Source organism: Amblyomma maculatum, chromosome 5, assembly GCF_055883805.1.
Source record: "Amblyomma maculatum isolate TAMU_Amacu chromosome 5, ASM5588380v1, whole genome shotgun sequence".
NCBI lineage: Eukaryota > Metazoa > Arthropoda > Arachnida > Ixodida > Ixodidae > Amblyomma > Amblyomma maculatum.
The window spans coordinates 129939251-129957286 of record NC_139348.1 but is presented as its reverse complement, the minus strand read 5'-3'; the positions used below and the strand labels follow the sequence as shown (position 1 = coordinate 129957286).

At 46.1% G+C, this 18036-nt stretch overlaps 1 protein-coding gene across 3 annotated transcripts in view; it reads right to left on the bottom strand.

Annotated features, from left to right (window-relative positions):
* Positions 1–18036, bottom strand: part of Rcd1 (Reduction in Cnn dots 1) — a 39496-nt gene that overhangs the window by 8139 nt on the left and 13321 nt on the right. For all 3 annotated transcript variants that reach the window (XM_084604319.1, XM_084604318.1, XM_084604320.1), the window contains exons 8-11: positions 15204–15275; positions 14116–14187; positions 12304–12525; positions 9263–9463 (exon numbers count right to left, since the gene is read on the bottom strand). In XM_084604319.1, the coding sequence (XP_084460445.1) occupies positions 9263–9463; positions 12304–12525; positions 14116–14187; positions 15204–15275 (567 nt within the window). The remainder of the gene's footprint in view (positions 1–9262; positions 9464–12303; positions 12526–14115; positions 14188–15203; positions 15276–18036) is intronic.

The window sequence follows — 18036 nt, the reverse complement described above, 5'->3', positions numbered from 1 at the left end:
TGCCGTTTCACAGCCCTTTTAAGATGCTTTATTAGACCTCCTTTGTGCACTGCACAAACATGCAAGTCACAGCTATCATTCTGCAACTGCTTTTTGTAGCTGTGAACAGCAATGCACAAAACTATGCCGACACAACGTCCAGTCAGCGCTATTACCTGGCCTCTCACAAGCATCTGCTGTACTCGTCATATTTTTCATATTTTTGCAGCGAGATATTACTCTACAGCCGATTTATGAATGTGCACTCCAGCAGGCCCTTTACGCAGAATGACAGATCAGGCTAGTATTTAAACGCAGCTGAAAGTAGAAGGGTTAAATGCTTTCTTCTCTCCGCAGCCACTGTTTGCATTTCACTTCAAGCTAAGCGTACACCGACCTGAAGGCACATTTCCCAATTAAAATCGGCTTTAACCCTATTGCAAGAGCACAGCTGCGACTGCAACGATCCAGTTGTGCTGCCGCGGCCTGCGGTGTTGACCAGTAGCATCCCTCGAAGGCCAACATGGCCGTGGCGTACTCGCAAGTGACCATCGGCTCGCAATAAGTGACAGCCACAGCCTAAATGCTTATCGACACCGTAAAGATAAATCGTGCGCTGCAGGATAAGCGTTACACTGAACACGAATACAATGTGTTGAAGGATGACACTTAGAATAAGATTGACGCTGTCCTTGATATTAGCGGTAAGTATGCCCCTTTTGTTTACTATGCCTGCAAATAGCATGTTGAAGCTCACGTTACCACAGTACCCGGGTCAGATGTGCCATGATTTAGTGAAAAATTAAATAGTAATGCATTTTCCCTTCGGCACTTAGCATAGCTGTATGGTTTTGGTCGAGTATGGAGCTCCAGCCGAGCAGTCAGGTTAGGGTTAACAGGAGCTCACAGTCAAAGCGGCGATGGCAGCGATGCATTAGCTCAGAAGTATGGATGAAAGAGCGTCTCGGTGACAGCGAATTTCACTCGCTCGCGCCGCCAAATGCTCAAGTGTGAATGTACTGTTAGAGCCTCTGAAGGATGCCCCCCCTTCCCCCCCCCTACCGCTATGGAGCGCTGCTCTTCAGGACAATTTGCACAAGAGCCTAGCAAAATGAAAAAACCACCCGATAAAACATATGCAACAAAAATGAACAAGTCACCACAACCTGCACTTTAACGTGCACTAAAGCATGTTTCAAAAACTTACATTTTCGCTTCTCTTTTGTTTCTTGAATTTCCGTTTACAAGTAGTCTAAGTCGCAGGCAACAGCAAAAAATTAAGCATATGGAAATACTAAAACAGGTCTGTACCATCTTGCTTTTGCCAGGACAAACCTAAATTCCCTTGTGAACACACGTAAACTAATCTTTATTGGTGTTTTTGGACATGACGTAACTAACATTTTGACAGAACTGCTACATTAGAGGTTCAGAGAATATTATCACCGAAACAATAAACACGATGCAAGCAGACTAGCTATGTTCACAAGATTACTCCACATATTACTCCGCCGATGGCAGAGCGGTAAGCCGCAGAGACACTACTTTCAAAAAATAAAAATAAAAAAGGTGAGTGCCAGGAACTTTTTTTTTATTTCAGTAGCGAAGTCCACCACACAGTACATGTAGACTGAGTTCCCGCAATTAAAAGATTACCTCAAAATTCTCTTTGGGGCACCTTTAAGGCAGCGGCAATGCAGCACCCCTTCCATTTTGGCAAGTATTTTACGCTGCAGCTTGAGCAGAAATGCTCGGCAAATGTCAGCAAAAGCAGGTCTCTCGTCAACAAATATGCTGAATGAATATTTCCTCCATCTTCCCAATACGCAAATGAGCAGTTGCTACACTTTGCAGCAGCTTTCCTTGACAATGAAGGAAAAGCTACAGGGGAAGGACATCCCCTTTCACCTCACTGTGGTTGCAGCTAGCGCCATCTATGGACACTTCTTGTACTATAACTAGACATGCCTAGTAGGTCCACTGTAATCCAGTAAAGTTTTCTGTTTATCTTTCTAATGTCAGCCATCACATTGAAAATATGCCTTAAATATTGAACATTGACAACATACTAACATATTGAAGGAAAACTACCTTCTTAGGAAGAGAGGGTGTGTTTTGGCTCAACGGTGCATCCACACCGCTGCCAGAAAATGTGGCCGCAGAGCGGGCACTGCCAATATGGCATGCATCCAATGCAGGATCGAACACTTACCTCCTAGCAATGCAACATGCACTAATCTCGAGGAACCTGTTTTAAGCTTCGGTGAGACTTCCAAACAAGTACAGTAGAATCTCGATAAACGGAAATCGGTTAAACGGAACTACCGCTTAAACGGAACAAACGCCTCGCGATTGGTTGGTTTTGTATTAAGCCAATGTAAAAAAACTCTCGTTAATCGGAACTCAAATTTTGCGACCACCGCGTTAACGGAACCGAAAAACTCGAAACCTCAACTAGTTGGACAAGCGCAGTGCCATCGCGGTATGCATCAATGCTCCCCTCTTTCTCCTCCCCGCGTCACCACTCCGGTTTCCGCCTCCGGCGGTTTCCAGTTTGCTCGTACACTGCCCTCCGCATCGCTCGCTCACGTTCACGGCGGTTGTGTTCAGTTAGGCCTAAGCCCTAGAGCTTTTGTTCGGTCCGATGGCAGCGCAAAAACGACCGCACAATGCACTTGCGTTGGAAAGGAAGATGGAGATCATCAACGACTTCGAGAGTGGTGGCTTCACGAAAACGGCGCTAGCGACGAAGTACGCCGTCCCCAAAAGCAGCCTAACAAGAATTCTTCAGGACAAGGACAAGCTGCGGGAGGCGTTCGAGACGTCACGCTTTGGTCCAAATGCTGAAGAGTTTCTTCCAACGAGAAGAAGGTTCGGAAGTGTTTCTGCACAGCCTGTCAAGTATGGGTGATGCCATTAACAAAAAACAGCTGCGAGAGCTCAAACAAGCAAATATAAAATCCTTTTTCACTAGCCAATAAGTGGTAATTCCCACTCTTTTGACATTTTTTTTTTAAATTTCAGTACTAGTACTACTGGAACAAAAATTCACTGCTTATTTTTTTCTAATAAAGTTTGTTCTCATAGTGTACCGTTCTCCTTATTACCTAGATTTCGCAAATTGAGATCCGCTGAGACTGCCAACTGCGCGCGCGCGCGCCAGCCACGTAGGGTTCACGCGGAAGCGGATTGCGCAATGCTGAACCTATTCTCTCTTTAAATGAAACTCCTGATAAACGGAACATATTTTCCCGGTCCCTTGAGGTTCCGTTTATCGAGATTCTACTGTACCTCAGTGCTTTCCAATTTATCCAACAATCACACAATGCTACAACAGGCAATATGCAGAAATATGCAGGGGGTTGTTTCTAGGGCACAAGTGGTCTTTAACCAATCCGCTCCACTCGACAACACTAAAGAAGGAAAAAAAACTGTCGACAACTCCACCAGCCCTAATGCGACATGTTTGTACGACCAGTTTTGCAAGGCAATGTATTGTATGCTTTGCGAAACGGTTAGCATTTGACTCAACTAGTTTCGCTAAGTATTCGACTGAGCAACTTCGGTCTCATTTCCCGTAACCACGAGGCGAGAAGCCGCCAGTCAAGCTCCCATCTCGCAACACTGCCACAGCCCTCTTTCTCGCTATTCCTGAGCAAAACTTGCCTCACCTGTTTAGTATTTCCAGTTCTACAGCACTGTCAAAGGAGAAAACAGGTGCAGAGGGGTCCGAACGATGCATCCAGTGTTACAAACATAGCTCACCAAACCTCGAGTTACACAGATGTGGTAACTGGTGCTGCCTTTCCTTGCTACCTCAGAGTGACCTTCAATGAAGCCTGAACAGATGAAGTGTACTCTCATGTCAGTCTAATAAAGGCTAAACACATGGTCTCCCTGGTATCCAGCTATCCCTGGTATGCAAAGTCTTCCTGGATGAAATTCACAAAGTTTACTCAGAATCAGTGGCATCGCCAGGGTGACCTGCACTCAGTGCGGAGGTGCGGCGCTGACCCCCCCCCTCTCCTCGCTTTGAGCTTGTTGCAGCCAATAGCACACACAAATAAAAGATAAATAAAAGATGAGAGGCAGAAGAGGATGGGGAAAGAACATGGAGGAAGAAAAACAGACGGCGCGGCTCGAGGTATCGAATAACTGGTGACGATGCGGCACTCTCTCCAAAAAGACCGACAAGATGCACCGCAGAGTGAAAGCGGGCGGCCGGCGTTGTTTCCCCACGCCTCGTGGCTGGATATCACGTATTCGCGCTAGCACCACGCGTACTTGTTGTCATCCAGAGAGGGTCTCTATCATTTTCTACATAGCTTGTAATACACCATCACCTTTGTGCTCAGTCGCAGATTGAAAAAGAACCCATTTGCTCCTGCTCAGGTGTCGTTTGGGGCCCGCAAGCGATCGTTAGATCAACTCTTGCAAATAAGGATCTTACTGCCAGGTGCCACTGCAACAATCTTTTGATTGGTGCTGCGGTCGTTCCAAGCACGTTCCAAAAATGAAGGCGATCGGAAGTCTTCATCATGCTGCAGCTAACTGTTTTGGGATGTTCGGCTGCTTTGGTTAGTACCAAGAGGGTGGTGGCTGTCAGCGAGGTCGCATAATGGGAGTTCGCACGAAAAACACTTCCAGCTCACTCTGTAACCGAACCCGATCCCCAAAACTTTCAATGCCACGCATTGTAATTAGATCACAAGCAGAGCCTTTCACGTGCTACATGCATAGGTGAAAGCCTTTTACTAAGCACTCTCTACATTTAACTTTTCTCCTCTGCTTTCCTCTGAAAGATACAAGTTGACTTGCGCATCAGACTGCAAAGTTACCAACGCACATTGATGCCGTACCAACAGAAAATATTAAGCCCGAAGCGGCCTTTGGAGCTGGGAGACAGTGGGCATCTCCAAGTTCATTTTTTTTTATTCCACGCTTTCAAGTTTCCTTTCTCACTTTAACGTCACTTTAACGATGTCCTTGTCTTTTTCAGAGAAAAAAGGTAAGAACCCGATGTTCTTGCCTTTTTCAGAGAAAAAAGGTAAGAACAGCATAAGCACCTTAGATATTTACTCGCAATTCCCCTCTTAAAGCACCTGGCCTTGCTAAAGGTGCCCTCCTCCTATTCTTTTTTTCTAGTCAGCGCGTAGTGATCAGACTTACTATTCCACAGAGCAACAGGCATTGCGTGCCTTCAGTATTTTGAAAGTGTGAGGAGGATGTGTGACTGGTCCAAGCCGGCGCGTCGTCTGCTCCGGCTGCCTACTGAGCTGGCGTTTTTTGTGCGCTCGTTGAATCACTTCACGTTTCACCATTTTTGAGATCGCAGTCATCACCGCTTGTTACGGATTATGGTAGCGTATTTTGAACGGTTTTGTGCAACTTGTGAATCGTCACACCGACAGTGCGACGATCCACGGAGACGCTTCCAGCAGTGCTGCCTCTGCTACCAAACTACTAGACCAAATGCGCTACCACTTCCGTGTATCTTTCGCGTCAAAGTAAGGCGACAGCGTTTGAAGCGTGCCTGCTGTAGCGACCATATCAACCTCAGCGATCTCAGCCTCCCGTATCGCGTCTGTCATCGCAAGCGATAACGCGACGTCAGCGTCGTCCACTGTATACATAAAAATGCTTTTTCCGAGCAGATCAAGGAGGTGGAGGCACAACGTGCTGCTGTGAAAAACAAACTTTACACTTGAAAATGTTGCTTTAAACTTCAAGGGCATTTTCTCAGAATGAATTTTTTTTTCCTGGTATGGTTGCTTATTACACCAGTATCTCTGGAACCGCTAATCAGACTCCCACCTGGTTTTTTTTTATTGTGTGCCTGAATAAATTTCTGAGGGCAAGACAAGCTCATTTTTTCAAAATATTGAGTCTGGAATTTATAATAAAGAATCAAAATAGGGCTAATGCAAGTCCAATTAGTGGCACTACCCTCAATGCTGAGATAAAATTTTTCAGCAAGGAAATTCAAAAAAAGGGCTCTCTCGTGTCTTGCCCTGTGGTACCTATTCAGGAACCTTCATAATGAATTTCATATAGCCAACACATTTTGCAAGTTCTCCAGGCATGGTACAAGGAACCCATGTGAACCATTCTGATATACTTCTGTAACTCGAGTACCAATGTGTGCAGCTCCATGAACTTTGCAATTATTCAAATGGCTGTGCCATGAGTCTAACCTGAAAATTTCATTCGATTACAGTCGAACCCAGATATATCGAACTCGAAGGGGATCGCGAAATAGTTCGATATATCGATAATTCAATATACAGAAATCGGCTTGTGACGGCACTTACGATGCAAAAAAATAATACCGTATTTGTCGCGTAATCAACCTACTCCCATAATGAACCTACCCTCCACTTTTGCACCCGAGAATTTTGAAAAAAAAAAAAAAAAGAAGCGTTAAGGCCGGCTCACTCACATGCAAGCAATTCAGCGATTTCAGCGATGAGCAGCAGCGATAGAGCGAAAAATTTCCAACTTGTTGGAACTGCGTCCCTCTCGCCGCTCGAGCCACCACGGCAACTCAAAACAAGGTTTCTGTGTCGCCGCGGCAAGAATCGCGAGCGTTTTCGCTTGCATGTCGATGATGCGCGCCACTCCATTTCGGTCGTTTCATCCACAGCTCGGCAGCGTGCCAAGATGATGCACAGCGATAACGTCATGGCGTCTTTATCTTCTAAAAGCTCTCCTGCGGTGGCGGGGAGCGAACTTGGCAGAGTGCCTGTGATGGCTTGATTGCACAAGCCTGGTTCGATTTATCATGCCGTGCTTGGGGCGGGCGTAGTCCACTGCCACAAAATTTTTGGAAAGCGTGATAGCTGTAAATGCGATCTGAAGCAAAAAATGCTAAAAGCCGATGTCATGATCACAGCTGACCGCGTGCTTTTGTTTATTCATATATGCAAGGAAAAATGACTCCCGCAAAAAAAAAAAAAAAACATTGCCGCTTCTTAATGTCCGTAGCCGTCATATCTTACGGTACGCCGCATGCACAGCACAAGGATAAGAATGGACGACTCTCGCAAAAAAAAAAGAAAAAAAAAGAGATACAGTGAAATCTCGTTACTACGAACACCACATTAACGAACTTTTCAAATTAACAAATTTTTTAAGAATGTTTTCAATGTAAAACTATTTCAGAATTACGAATTTCAAAATAGCGATATTTCAGAATAACGAACGTATTTTATTTCTTGTTCTATAATTTTGGAACATCAGTATTACGAATTTGGCTAAAATTAACAGCACCGCAGCTCGCAACTCTCGCGTGAAACGAAATAGAAACCGCCGTTTGTGTGTATGGTCCGTAGGCTGTAGCTATCATCATCAGGACATCTAGGACCAGCTCCTAGCGCCACCATGACGCTATGGTTTATTACGCAGTAGCCAGCAGGCCTAGCTGCCTGCGTTTTTTTTCTTCCTGTGTTGTGTGCCATACGCGACTCGGTCGTTCGTGCGTTCGCGCGTGCGGGACGGTTTTTTTTTTTTTTTTGCCGCTGATTATCTTATTGCGAAGTTTGTGCGAGATTGACGATGATATTAGCCAGCGAAGTGCCAAGAAGATATGAACGCAGCTGCTTTCACTGCAAGAAATCGACGCAGGGAAAAAAACGATTCGGCCTCTACAGACAGCTAGCATTGCCCCATCGACTGCCGCGATCATTATGAAAGACTGAGACAAGATTTTCAAAGCTCAGGGAGCATTGAAGATGGGGTCATAAAAAACTCCGGGTTTTTTTTTTTTGCACATGGACAAAGCCCGTACATTCATCGCTCGGTGCAATCATGCACGCAATGAGGTGTTCCGGAAAGCGGAAGGTGTATGTGCTGTAGTGGTGTAATGTAGTGCGCGGTCGTGTTTGCTGCACGCGGCAGAAGAAAATAATGGATTTCTTCAAATAAATCCTAGTTAGTGCAACCTTTTCACTTGAGGTTTTGCTAGTCTACACACGTGCCTACTGCCAAGGTACGTCATTTTCATACCTAGGTTTGACCACTGGCTTATAATCGCAGATTTTTCATTACAACGATATTTCAAAATAACGAATGATTTTTCGCGGTCCCGCGGGATTCATTATATTGAAATTTGACTGTATCTGCCGCTTCCGCAGGCGCCATAGCCACGTCAGCCGCCACGCACAGAGGGTTCACAACACATGTGGAGAAAGCGTCCGACGTTCTGTCTGAAAACGGGTTGAGCTGGCTTGGTGCATGCGTAGCACGTGTTACAGCGAACGAAGGCCGGGAGTGAGGAAGAAGAGAGATAGCTCGGCAATAGAATGGGCATACCCTTGCGCTTCGCTCTATCACGTTTTTTCCCTCTCGTTCCCACCGGTTCTGTCTGGTTCATTCACACACATGGCTTGCAAATGTCACGTGCTGGCGGGCGGGAAACGATAACCGCAGTTGCGCGGCTTTAAGGAATGGGTGCGGTGCTGCCCTAGACCAGGTGTCACGGAACTGTCCTCTCTCATTCCTTCCGCACGTGACTTGAAAACGTCACGCGGCAAACGGCCGAGGGTGATGCGATCGTCTTTGGGGAAGGCACACTTTCGAGTGCGTGGTGCGGAGTTCGATATGTCGAACGACTAGTGAAATTGAGTTCGATATATGACGCGGCTTTCCTATACTTTTACATGGGATTTTCAAGGGGATGTTCTGCGAGTTCAATATAACCAAAATTCGATATCTGGGTTCGATATATCTTGGTTCGACTGTATCTCAAGAAACAAATAAGTTGGTATTCAAAGGTAGCCTCCCCCCTTAAGTCACCTTATGTGCAGCAAGGTGAAAGCCTTTAGGCTGCCCCGCTGTAATCCTTGGAACGCCTCTAATTCCTCTGAAGAGAGAGGGGGAACCTCTCTATCTCACTGGAACTCGAGAGCTCTCTTTCAAAAAGAGAGACAGAGAAAGAAAGCGCTCTCCCTTTCATAACTATCATTTTCTATTACTAAGTATGAGTCACTATATGCCAGAACCCCACCTATATCCCGCAGCATCCCATGGAATCTTGTGAACAGACCTCGTCCACACAATTTTCACCAGGAGTCAAGTAAGGCTTCTGCCTAATAATTCAACGTGGCCATGTTTTTTTTTTCAGGGGTCGTGCATCTGTATTTGCACGCTTGTCCGGCAGGAAGTGTCAGACGCCAAAGCATGACATGAGGGACTCCTCAGCACCTCTTTAGAGCCACCTGGGTTTCTGAAGGCTAAAAGCAAATGCCCATACAAAGCCCCGCAGGGAGGAAAGGGCAAGCCCTACCTGTCGGCCTCTCCGGCGACCGAGGCCAACCTGATGCGAGCTTTCGGGTAGCTGTGGCTGCGCACGTCGCCGCGCAGCAGAGGCAGCAGCCGCGGCAGCAGCTGCCGCTGCCGCGGCTCCAGCAGCTTTGGAAGCAGCGCCACCACCCGGTCCCATGTGGGGGGCGCTGAGCACCCATTGCAGAAAAGAGCCCACCTCGTCCTGCAAAGGGGAGAGACAAGGGGCACTTGTCACAACTACAGTACCTAAACACAGGAGCTCAAGCAATGAAAGCTTTTATGTGAGCACTTTCTTGATCACAGCCTCCGATACAGAACTTCGAGGCATGACAGTTTTGCTGGTTCTGAGCAATATGACGTGCAACAAAAGAGGTTCTAAAATCCAGACAGACAGAAAAATGCAACACAAGAAACAAGGCATCTGTCAGTAAACAAACAAACAAAAAAAAAGAAAAAATTAAAGAAATAAATTGAGTTGGCTTTTATGGTGAAGAAGCGGCTAAAGCTGTCATGCACCAAATGTAGTTTTCATTCAGTTGCAAGTCAAAACCTCTCCTTGTAGGAGCCTCTAGGTACATTAAGGACCTTAACCTGTCAGTAAAGAAGAGTGAAATAAAATCTGTTGGGCACAAAACTGCATGAAATATTTTTTTCTTCTTAACATGTCAGAGATTTCATTACGATTTCAAACAGCACACTGATTGCTGCTCAAAGTTCATTCAGAAAACGCTTGGCACCGAAAGTAATTAATAACACCACCAGTGTCATTCAACGGGGCACGCACGGAGCTCCCAATCAGAGTAAGAGCAGGAATCCACTTTTGCTAAAATGTGTACACGGGTCACCTACTAGAGGCCGGGGCAACATCAATGCACAGGTGCCACCAAGATACCTTCAACCCAATCAGTGGGAGGTTCTTTTTGCAAGTGGCACACTACACGTGTGTGTTTTTTTTTTTTTTTTTCATTAGCCAAGTGAACAAATTTCGAGGTTTGTTTATGGTTATGCACATGACAGAAGATAACACAGGTAATGGCAAGTGCACATTTTAGCATTCCCCACGTGTTACCAATAGTCCTCCCTCTGCGGTAGGCCGTGGCAGGTGGCGCTCTGATCTGCTGCTACCTGCCACATTTGGCAGATGGTCATTCTACTACTACGCCAATAACGCAGAATCCAGAAAAAAAAAATGCTTAAAATAAGCGCTCTAAAAAAAACCTCCTACAATGTTACAACAAATGGCGGAACTACACTCACAAATGATTGACTGCAAAACTTTAGGGTTTGTTTAGGGTTGTTTGCACTCTCTACAGCTTTCGAAAGCTGTGTGCACGGAGCTAGCGGCGAGCGAGGACGCACCCTGATATGCCTGCAGCCATCAACTGACAACAAAGTGCAAGATAACACAAGCTTCGAGAAAGACAACAGATGCCAGCTTTTCACCTTAAATGTTCCATTAAATGTTTCAAGCAATTTTCAGACGCTTGTTCACGGCATCGTTTTCTTGTGCGCAGTAGAATCAGTGGGGTGTGTTAGAATCGTGCAAATATGGTAGTTGTGCGATTTCAAGCCTACCTCATGTTTCTATTCCACCTATGCCTCCTTAAACTACAAGAAAGCAGCAGAATACAACTCCACCCAACTTTATTACCAAAAATTTATTTCCCTGGCTCTTTCAAGTCATTTTGGCACTACAGTCTGGCGGAAAAAGGCACATTCATTGCCAAGAAATTTGGATTCAAAGAATAAGTTTTCCCCCAACAGCTCAATTCAAAATGAAGAGGTTGATGAAAGAGGTTGTGATTGGTGCAAGTAAGTAAGAGTTGGTGTGGCATAGCCTCAGAGACCTGCAAATGAACTGCATCAACCTCATCAGCATTTAGCATGCAAAAAAAAAGAAAGGAAACATAGAGACCAGCAGTGGCAATACATATGCTTCTTTTTCTTATAAAAGCATATAAAAGCAGCACTTTAAAAAACAATACCTGTGGTTTAGCTTTTGGTTAAACGTGGAGTTACGCGAGAGCTATCTGCATGGCTACGCTTAGGTTCGGCTTGAAAATGAAGACATGGCTTTTATTTATGCCATAGCTTCATTTATGCCATAGGGGGCACTTTTCATTTCATTTCATTTCATTTCATTTATTAATACTGTCAGCCACCATAAGGGGCTGTAACAGGAGTGGAAAATACAAAACGAAAAATGAGCAATATAGAACATGATGAAAATCAATAGTCAATCAAGAATTGTCTCTGAATACACACACAAACAAAACAAAAATGAATTACACAGAAATCGGAACAGCCATCCTACACAACAGCAATAGAACCTCACCACCCTGTGGTAGTGCCATAGATGAAATTTTCTAAATGGCGTACAAATTCAGATAATGATGATGATCGAACAGCAGAATCTGGAAGAGAGTTCCAGTCCTTACAAGTTCGCGGGAAATAACTAAACTTGAAGCAATTATTTTTTATAGCCGGCAATGGAATGAACCTACTATGACGATGCCTTGATGTCGCATTAGTTTTGATCTCAAAGTAGTCTCAAAGACAACTTAAGTGCGATGAGGCGAAAGCCTCTATCGCGCGGTGGTCTGAAGCCCTCCACTACGGCACCTCTTTCTGTTTTCACTCTCTCCTTTGCGATGACGCGATAGCGTAAGCTACCAGCCAACATATAAAGCCCCGCTTTAACCGAGCCGTATGAACGTGCCTGCGCGGCCTAGGGATAATGTGAATGCAAGGGTCCTGGCAGGCTGATTCTGATATCACCCTACCATATGAAAGGAGAGGCCCAAGTTGGTCCCACGACTTCTTTTTCTTTCTTCGCTCTTCGGACAGGCACCAGATAGGCACAGCGACATGGCGAGACTGTGACCAATGTAGCTCATGCTACAAAAAGTACCCCGCATTATTATATTGCGGTCACCTATCAATAGTGGTCAACTTCAATCTGTCCTCCCCCTCAAAGAGACGCAAGATATTCTGTCCAACCCAGCCAGGAGACAAGGCAGCAACCAGCAATCCCTTCCTCACCAGGACGCAGCGGTCCACCATGGACTGGGTGACACCCTCGAGGCGCTTCTTGAGCGCGCACATGTGGAGCGAGTCGTCTGCCCCGCCCACCACCACCAAGCCCGACTCAGCCTTCATGTGCTCCCGAAAGTTCTCCAGCTCATCCATGCCACAGGACAGAGCATTTTGGCCCACCACGAAAAGGGTGGGCGTGTGGCTGTCCAGCAGCGGGTCATCCACATCCTGATCAAAAGACACGGTGGAATGCAAAATCAAGAACATGCAAAAGCAAGATGAACAGATGGTACAGGAGAGCAGTGACAAACTGAACTTGTGACTTACGGAGATGGATCCGCCACTCAACACTGACCAACAGATCTATCACTAGCATCATCTAGTGTGAACTCTTGGCACCTTGCAGGTGCTGGAAGTTCACACTAGATGGCATTGCAAGTTCAACAGAGCTAAAGCCCCTCAATAAACTAAAAGTAGCGCCATCTCCTCTCTCCTCCTCCGGCGGCGCCGCTCCTCCTCTCGCATTTCGACCGTGGCTCCACCTACGCGGGGCGCGACCAGCGCGCGCGCTCTCCGAAGCATTCGATGAAACCTTCATCGATGAAGCCTCCGGCCTATTCGATGAAGCCAGACCTTCCTCCCAGCAGCATTGCGATTCCCGGATGGTATTCTAAATAACCTCTTGCCATCCCGCTCAGTTGTGCTGCACCCGAATGCGCAGCAAGTCGGCATTTGAAACAAAAGACTTCAAAGGCCAGCGAAAAAGAGGTGCGAACCGCAGCAAAATACAGCAAAACACACGGCGATATGTGCCGCGCGCGCGCCGCCCGCCCCGCTGGAAAGGAGGAAGCCGCACGCCCAGCAAAAAAAAAAAGCGCGCGCGAGCACGTGACGGCGCTTGGCCAATGAGAGGGTCAAACGACGAAGGAGAGCGCCGGAGAGGAGGCGGGCGGCAAACTTCACATGTTGGCGCTACTTTTAGTCTATTGAGGGGCTTTAAACAGAGCAGGATGACAGGGCAGGCCTGACAAGTTGCTGCCCTGGCAACCTGTGAGGCCTGTCTCTGGACGCACTCGTTAAGTCCTTGCTCCTCCAATGTGAGCATTCTTTCTTTCTTTACTCTTGATAATGCAACAGCCAGACTTCCTTTTTAGCGCTCACTAAAATATAGAAGATAGTGAGAGACCGGAAAGCGTGGCGTGACATGGTCCATAGGGTCACGAAGAGTCGGACACGACTGAACGCCTGAACTGAACTGAAAAATATACTTGGTGTGGTGAGGTCGTTATACCTGGCACTGCTTCTTCGATCTCAACCCGCAGTGTGCACCAGGTACGCTTTATCCTGGCATGGGCATTCGCTTCAGCTACCCAGGGGACCAAATGCATACTGCATGTGCTCAGTACCTCGTTTATTATACACAACTGTCGGGCTTAGCCACAGCTTCATTCTTGACAAAAAAATCGCGTAAAAAAACTCCGAAACCTAAGAATGTTGATATAAAATCAGCATTTAGCATCGCTTTTGCACACGGTTTTTTTTTCTCCTTCAAATCCTCCTTTTGAGAACGGGTTTCATGTCACATTCAAACTTCGTTAATTTAAAAAAATATCCCGCCTCCTTTGAGATCAAATTATCGAGATTCCTTTGAACTTCACCCTGGATCTTTTGTCTCTATGAATCTATGACCCCCTTCTTCCAAGAAGGGAATTACAGCAAGTATTTCTCATTACAAAATACTTGGTGAAAAAGAATGAGACAAGCGAACGAAAAAAAAAAAAAAAATGGCTCGATATAGATACTGGTCGAAGTACTCACCCGCGATCCATTCAGTCCGACTAAGGGAAAGCCGAGACAGACGACAGCCGCCACTGACTCCAATAGAGAGACCTAGAAACAGCGAAAAGAAGGCAACCACAATGAAATCTCGTTACTACGAACACCACATTAAAGAATCTTTTTAATTAACGAATTTTTAAGAATCATATTGTCTTTTTGATCCCGCGCTTGCATCATCTTTCGCAGTGGATCAGCGTGGTTACTTCTGTTGTTATTGCCTTTCACACAATGGCAACGCGCTGTGCACAGTACAACACTCGCTTCAAAAAGGCTATTGTAATAGAAGAAGGAATTGAAATTTCTGAGGCAGCTTGACGGCTAGATGTTACTAATCTACCTTACGTGGGTGGCAGATGTAGCGAGAGGTGATTTTTAAATGTGGGCCTGGCAGTTAAGGCTTCCGAATCGTCTGGGAGGACGAGTGAAAAGGAAGACTGGGTTTCCGAGAACTTGGCCTCTGATGACGACGACGAACAAGCGTTTTTGATTAGACTGCAATGGCCATAATGTCTATTAGAGGTACTTTTTCATGCGCTTATCTCGTGTTACATTCGTTTTTATTTTTTCCCACTGGGCAGTATGGAAAGTTGCCCCTCACGTTACATTAGAGTAAATATAGTAATGGGCGGTCATGTGTGCTGCACACACGAGAAGAAAACAACAGATTCCTTCGAATAAATCAGCTTTGAAGTTAGTGCAACATTTTAATTTGAGATTTTGCTTGTCTACGCACATGGCTACTGCCAAGGTACGTCATTTTCATACCTAGGTTTGACCACTGGCTTATAACCAAAGATGTTTCATTGCAACAATATTTCAAAATAAGCTGGTCTACGCACATGGCTACTGCCAAGGTACGTCATTTTCATACCTAGGTTTGACCACTGGCTTATAACCAAAGATGTTTCATTACAACAATATTTCAAAATAACGAACGATTTCTTACTGTCCCGCGTGATTCATTATATCGAGATTTGACTGTAATTGAAAAGAACCGCTCCCACGTGTTATCAGAAAGTAAAGCATAGTATGGTGCTCCCAGTGCTCGACCAAAACTGTGCACATACCTGACAAGCGACGAGCCCGCCAATCATCCAGCCAATCAAGATGATGGGCCTCGAGGAAAAATGACTCTTCAGCTGTCAACACAAGAACAAAAAAAATCAGAAATGGGCCTCCATTCCACCAATACAGCAAAAAACAGTACTGTGTTAAGTAGCTCACGAGAGCTCTGCGCGCTTTCTGTGCCTAAATAGTCATAAAAGCCGGCAGGGTACTGTACTTTGAAACACACTGTTTTAATTTCTCTTCTTTCCTTTGGGTTTTCTATAGTGTCACGGCTTCCCAGTAGTGTAGACTGCAGAGAGTAATGAATGCTTGTAGTACCAGTATCAAATTAGCTAAATATCGACTGCAGTCTGAAAGTTGCCAAAGTAAACGCTTCGCTGCCCACTCGCTAAGCCTAACTGTGGTGCTATGTTCTCACGTGCACTTTTTTAAGACGTGCGACTGATAACAATAGGCCTGTGTGAATAGTGGTTTCGTGACTCAAAACAAATTTGAAGTGAAGAGTAATTTTCTACAAATAATTTCAAATATTTAAAATACTTCTCGTGCACAAAAGCTCCAGTCAGCCTAAAAGGTATCTTCAAAGCCACGTATACTTCCCTAACACACAAGGCCGTTACACACATAAAAAAAAAAGAAAGTATATTGAAGCTTTGTCACACTGACCGAAGTTGTTTTATAGATTTTGAAAACCAAATACAGTTGAATCCCGCCACAACGAATACCGCCACAACGAAATTTCCGCGACAACGAATAATTTTTTATTCCCCGCGAGTATCCTATAAGAATTAATGGCCTAAATTTCTCTGCACAACGAACCATTTTTGCAGAGCGTTTCCGCTTCAACGAAATTTTCGCGTTCAAAATCGAAACCGAAACTAGTTTTATTGGCGAGAAGTCCAAGTCAAATCCAAAGCCACATTAAGCATGAAATCACGTGATTGCAGTTCCGCCATTTTGGCTTTGTGTCGTGGTCGCGTTGTTCACTCGCTGCCTTTCTCTTCGACAACGACGAGTTTTCATCCGCAGGACACGATGGCAACGCAAGTGAAAAAACGCAAAACTCTTTCCCTTGAGCAAAAAGCTCAAATAATCGCCCAAGCAGAAAGCGGAAGGAAGAAAGCGGCAATTGCTGAAGACTTCGGAATTCCTGCAAGTTCGCTGTCAACGATTCTAGGCAATAAGGACAGCGTGAGAATGGCACTTGCTTCAGGCACATCCTCGAAGCACAAAAAGGTGATGCGGCCCCTCCATGAAGAGTTGGACAAAGCAGTGCATGCGTGGTTTGTGGAAGCACGAGCCAGCAACGTCCCCCTGTCCGGAAGCATCGTCCAGCAGAAAGCCTTGAACTATGCATGCCTACTTGGCATTGATGATTTTAAAGCCAGCATTGGCTGGCTAAACCGTTTCAAGGCCCGCCATAACATCGTTGGAAAAGTGTTGTGCGGCGAGTCAATGTCAGCAGACGTGGACGGAGCAGCTGCTTGGAAGGCGAGTAACATGGCCGGAATTTTAAGCAACTTCGCGCCTGCAGACATTTACAACGCCGACGAGACCGGGCTATTCTACGAGATGTTGCCGGCTAGGACGCTCGACTTCAAGGGGCAGCGCTGTCACGGCGGCAAACACAGCAAAAAACGCATCACAGTGCTGCTTTGCACAAACATGGATGGCTCGGACAAGCGTCCGCCGTTAGTCATAGGCAAAAGTGCCAAGCCGCGCTGTTTTAAGGGAACTCGTAGCCTACCTGTGCAGTACAAGGCGAACAACAAGTCATGGATGACCCGCGCTATTTTCACCGAGTGGATGATGGCATTCGACCGCGACATGAAGCGGCAGGGCCGTAAAGTTTGCTTGCTTTTGGACAATTGTTCAGCGCATCACTCCGACGAAGTCAAGCTCACTAACACGGAGCTGAGGTTTTTCCCTCCCGATTGCACGTCTGTCTTACAGCCTCTCGATCAGGGCGTGATTCTTAGCCTGAAGCGCGCTTACCGCGGGAGGTTAATTCAGCGGCTGCTTTTTAACACTGAAACCGGCCGAGACACGAAGGTGGACTTGTACGTGGCACTGCAGATTATGTCTGCTGCCTGGAGCACACTGGGGCGCTCAGTAATTGTGAACTGTTTCAGGCACGCCGGATTTGCCGAAGGTCGACCCGTACACTCTGCTGGCCTAACACCAGGCGTTACAGACGACGACGAAGAGGCGTCACCGGCTCCGGGGATCGCGGCCGCCTGGAAAACGCTGGGAGAAATAGGAACCGTGCCGCCTAATCTCAAGCTCGACGAATAGTCGGCCCTGACGCTTGTGTTGTTGTTCACGAAGATGTGAGTGATGAGCAGATCATAAAAGCTGCCCGGAATGATAAGGACTCTTCCAATGAAGAAGACGACGACGTACAGGAAGCGCCGGCTGCGGCAACCGCCGTACAGGTGATGGACGCTTTTGATGTCATCAGGAATTTCGTTGCTGTCCGAGACGACGATGTTGCAATGGGTTTGCTGACCGAGTGCGAAAATCGCGTGACGGCGTTGCTCGCCGTGAAGCGTAAGCAAACCAAGCTTACAGATTTTTGGCATTAAACGCCTTTGCTGCTGCTTGGGCAATTCTTTCTGCGTTTCACGTCAAATTTTTGCGATAACGAAGTTCCGCGAGAACGAATTTTTTTTCGTGCACAGTGAATTTCGTTATAGCGGGATTCAACTGTATTCGAATCGATATGACTAACTGCTCGACTGAACATTTGAAATTATCGAACATGTGCAGAGGCCTAAGATAATACCTTCCTGATAATAAGCATCACTCAGCTCCGTTCAGTTTCTGGAAGAA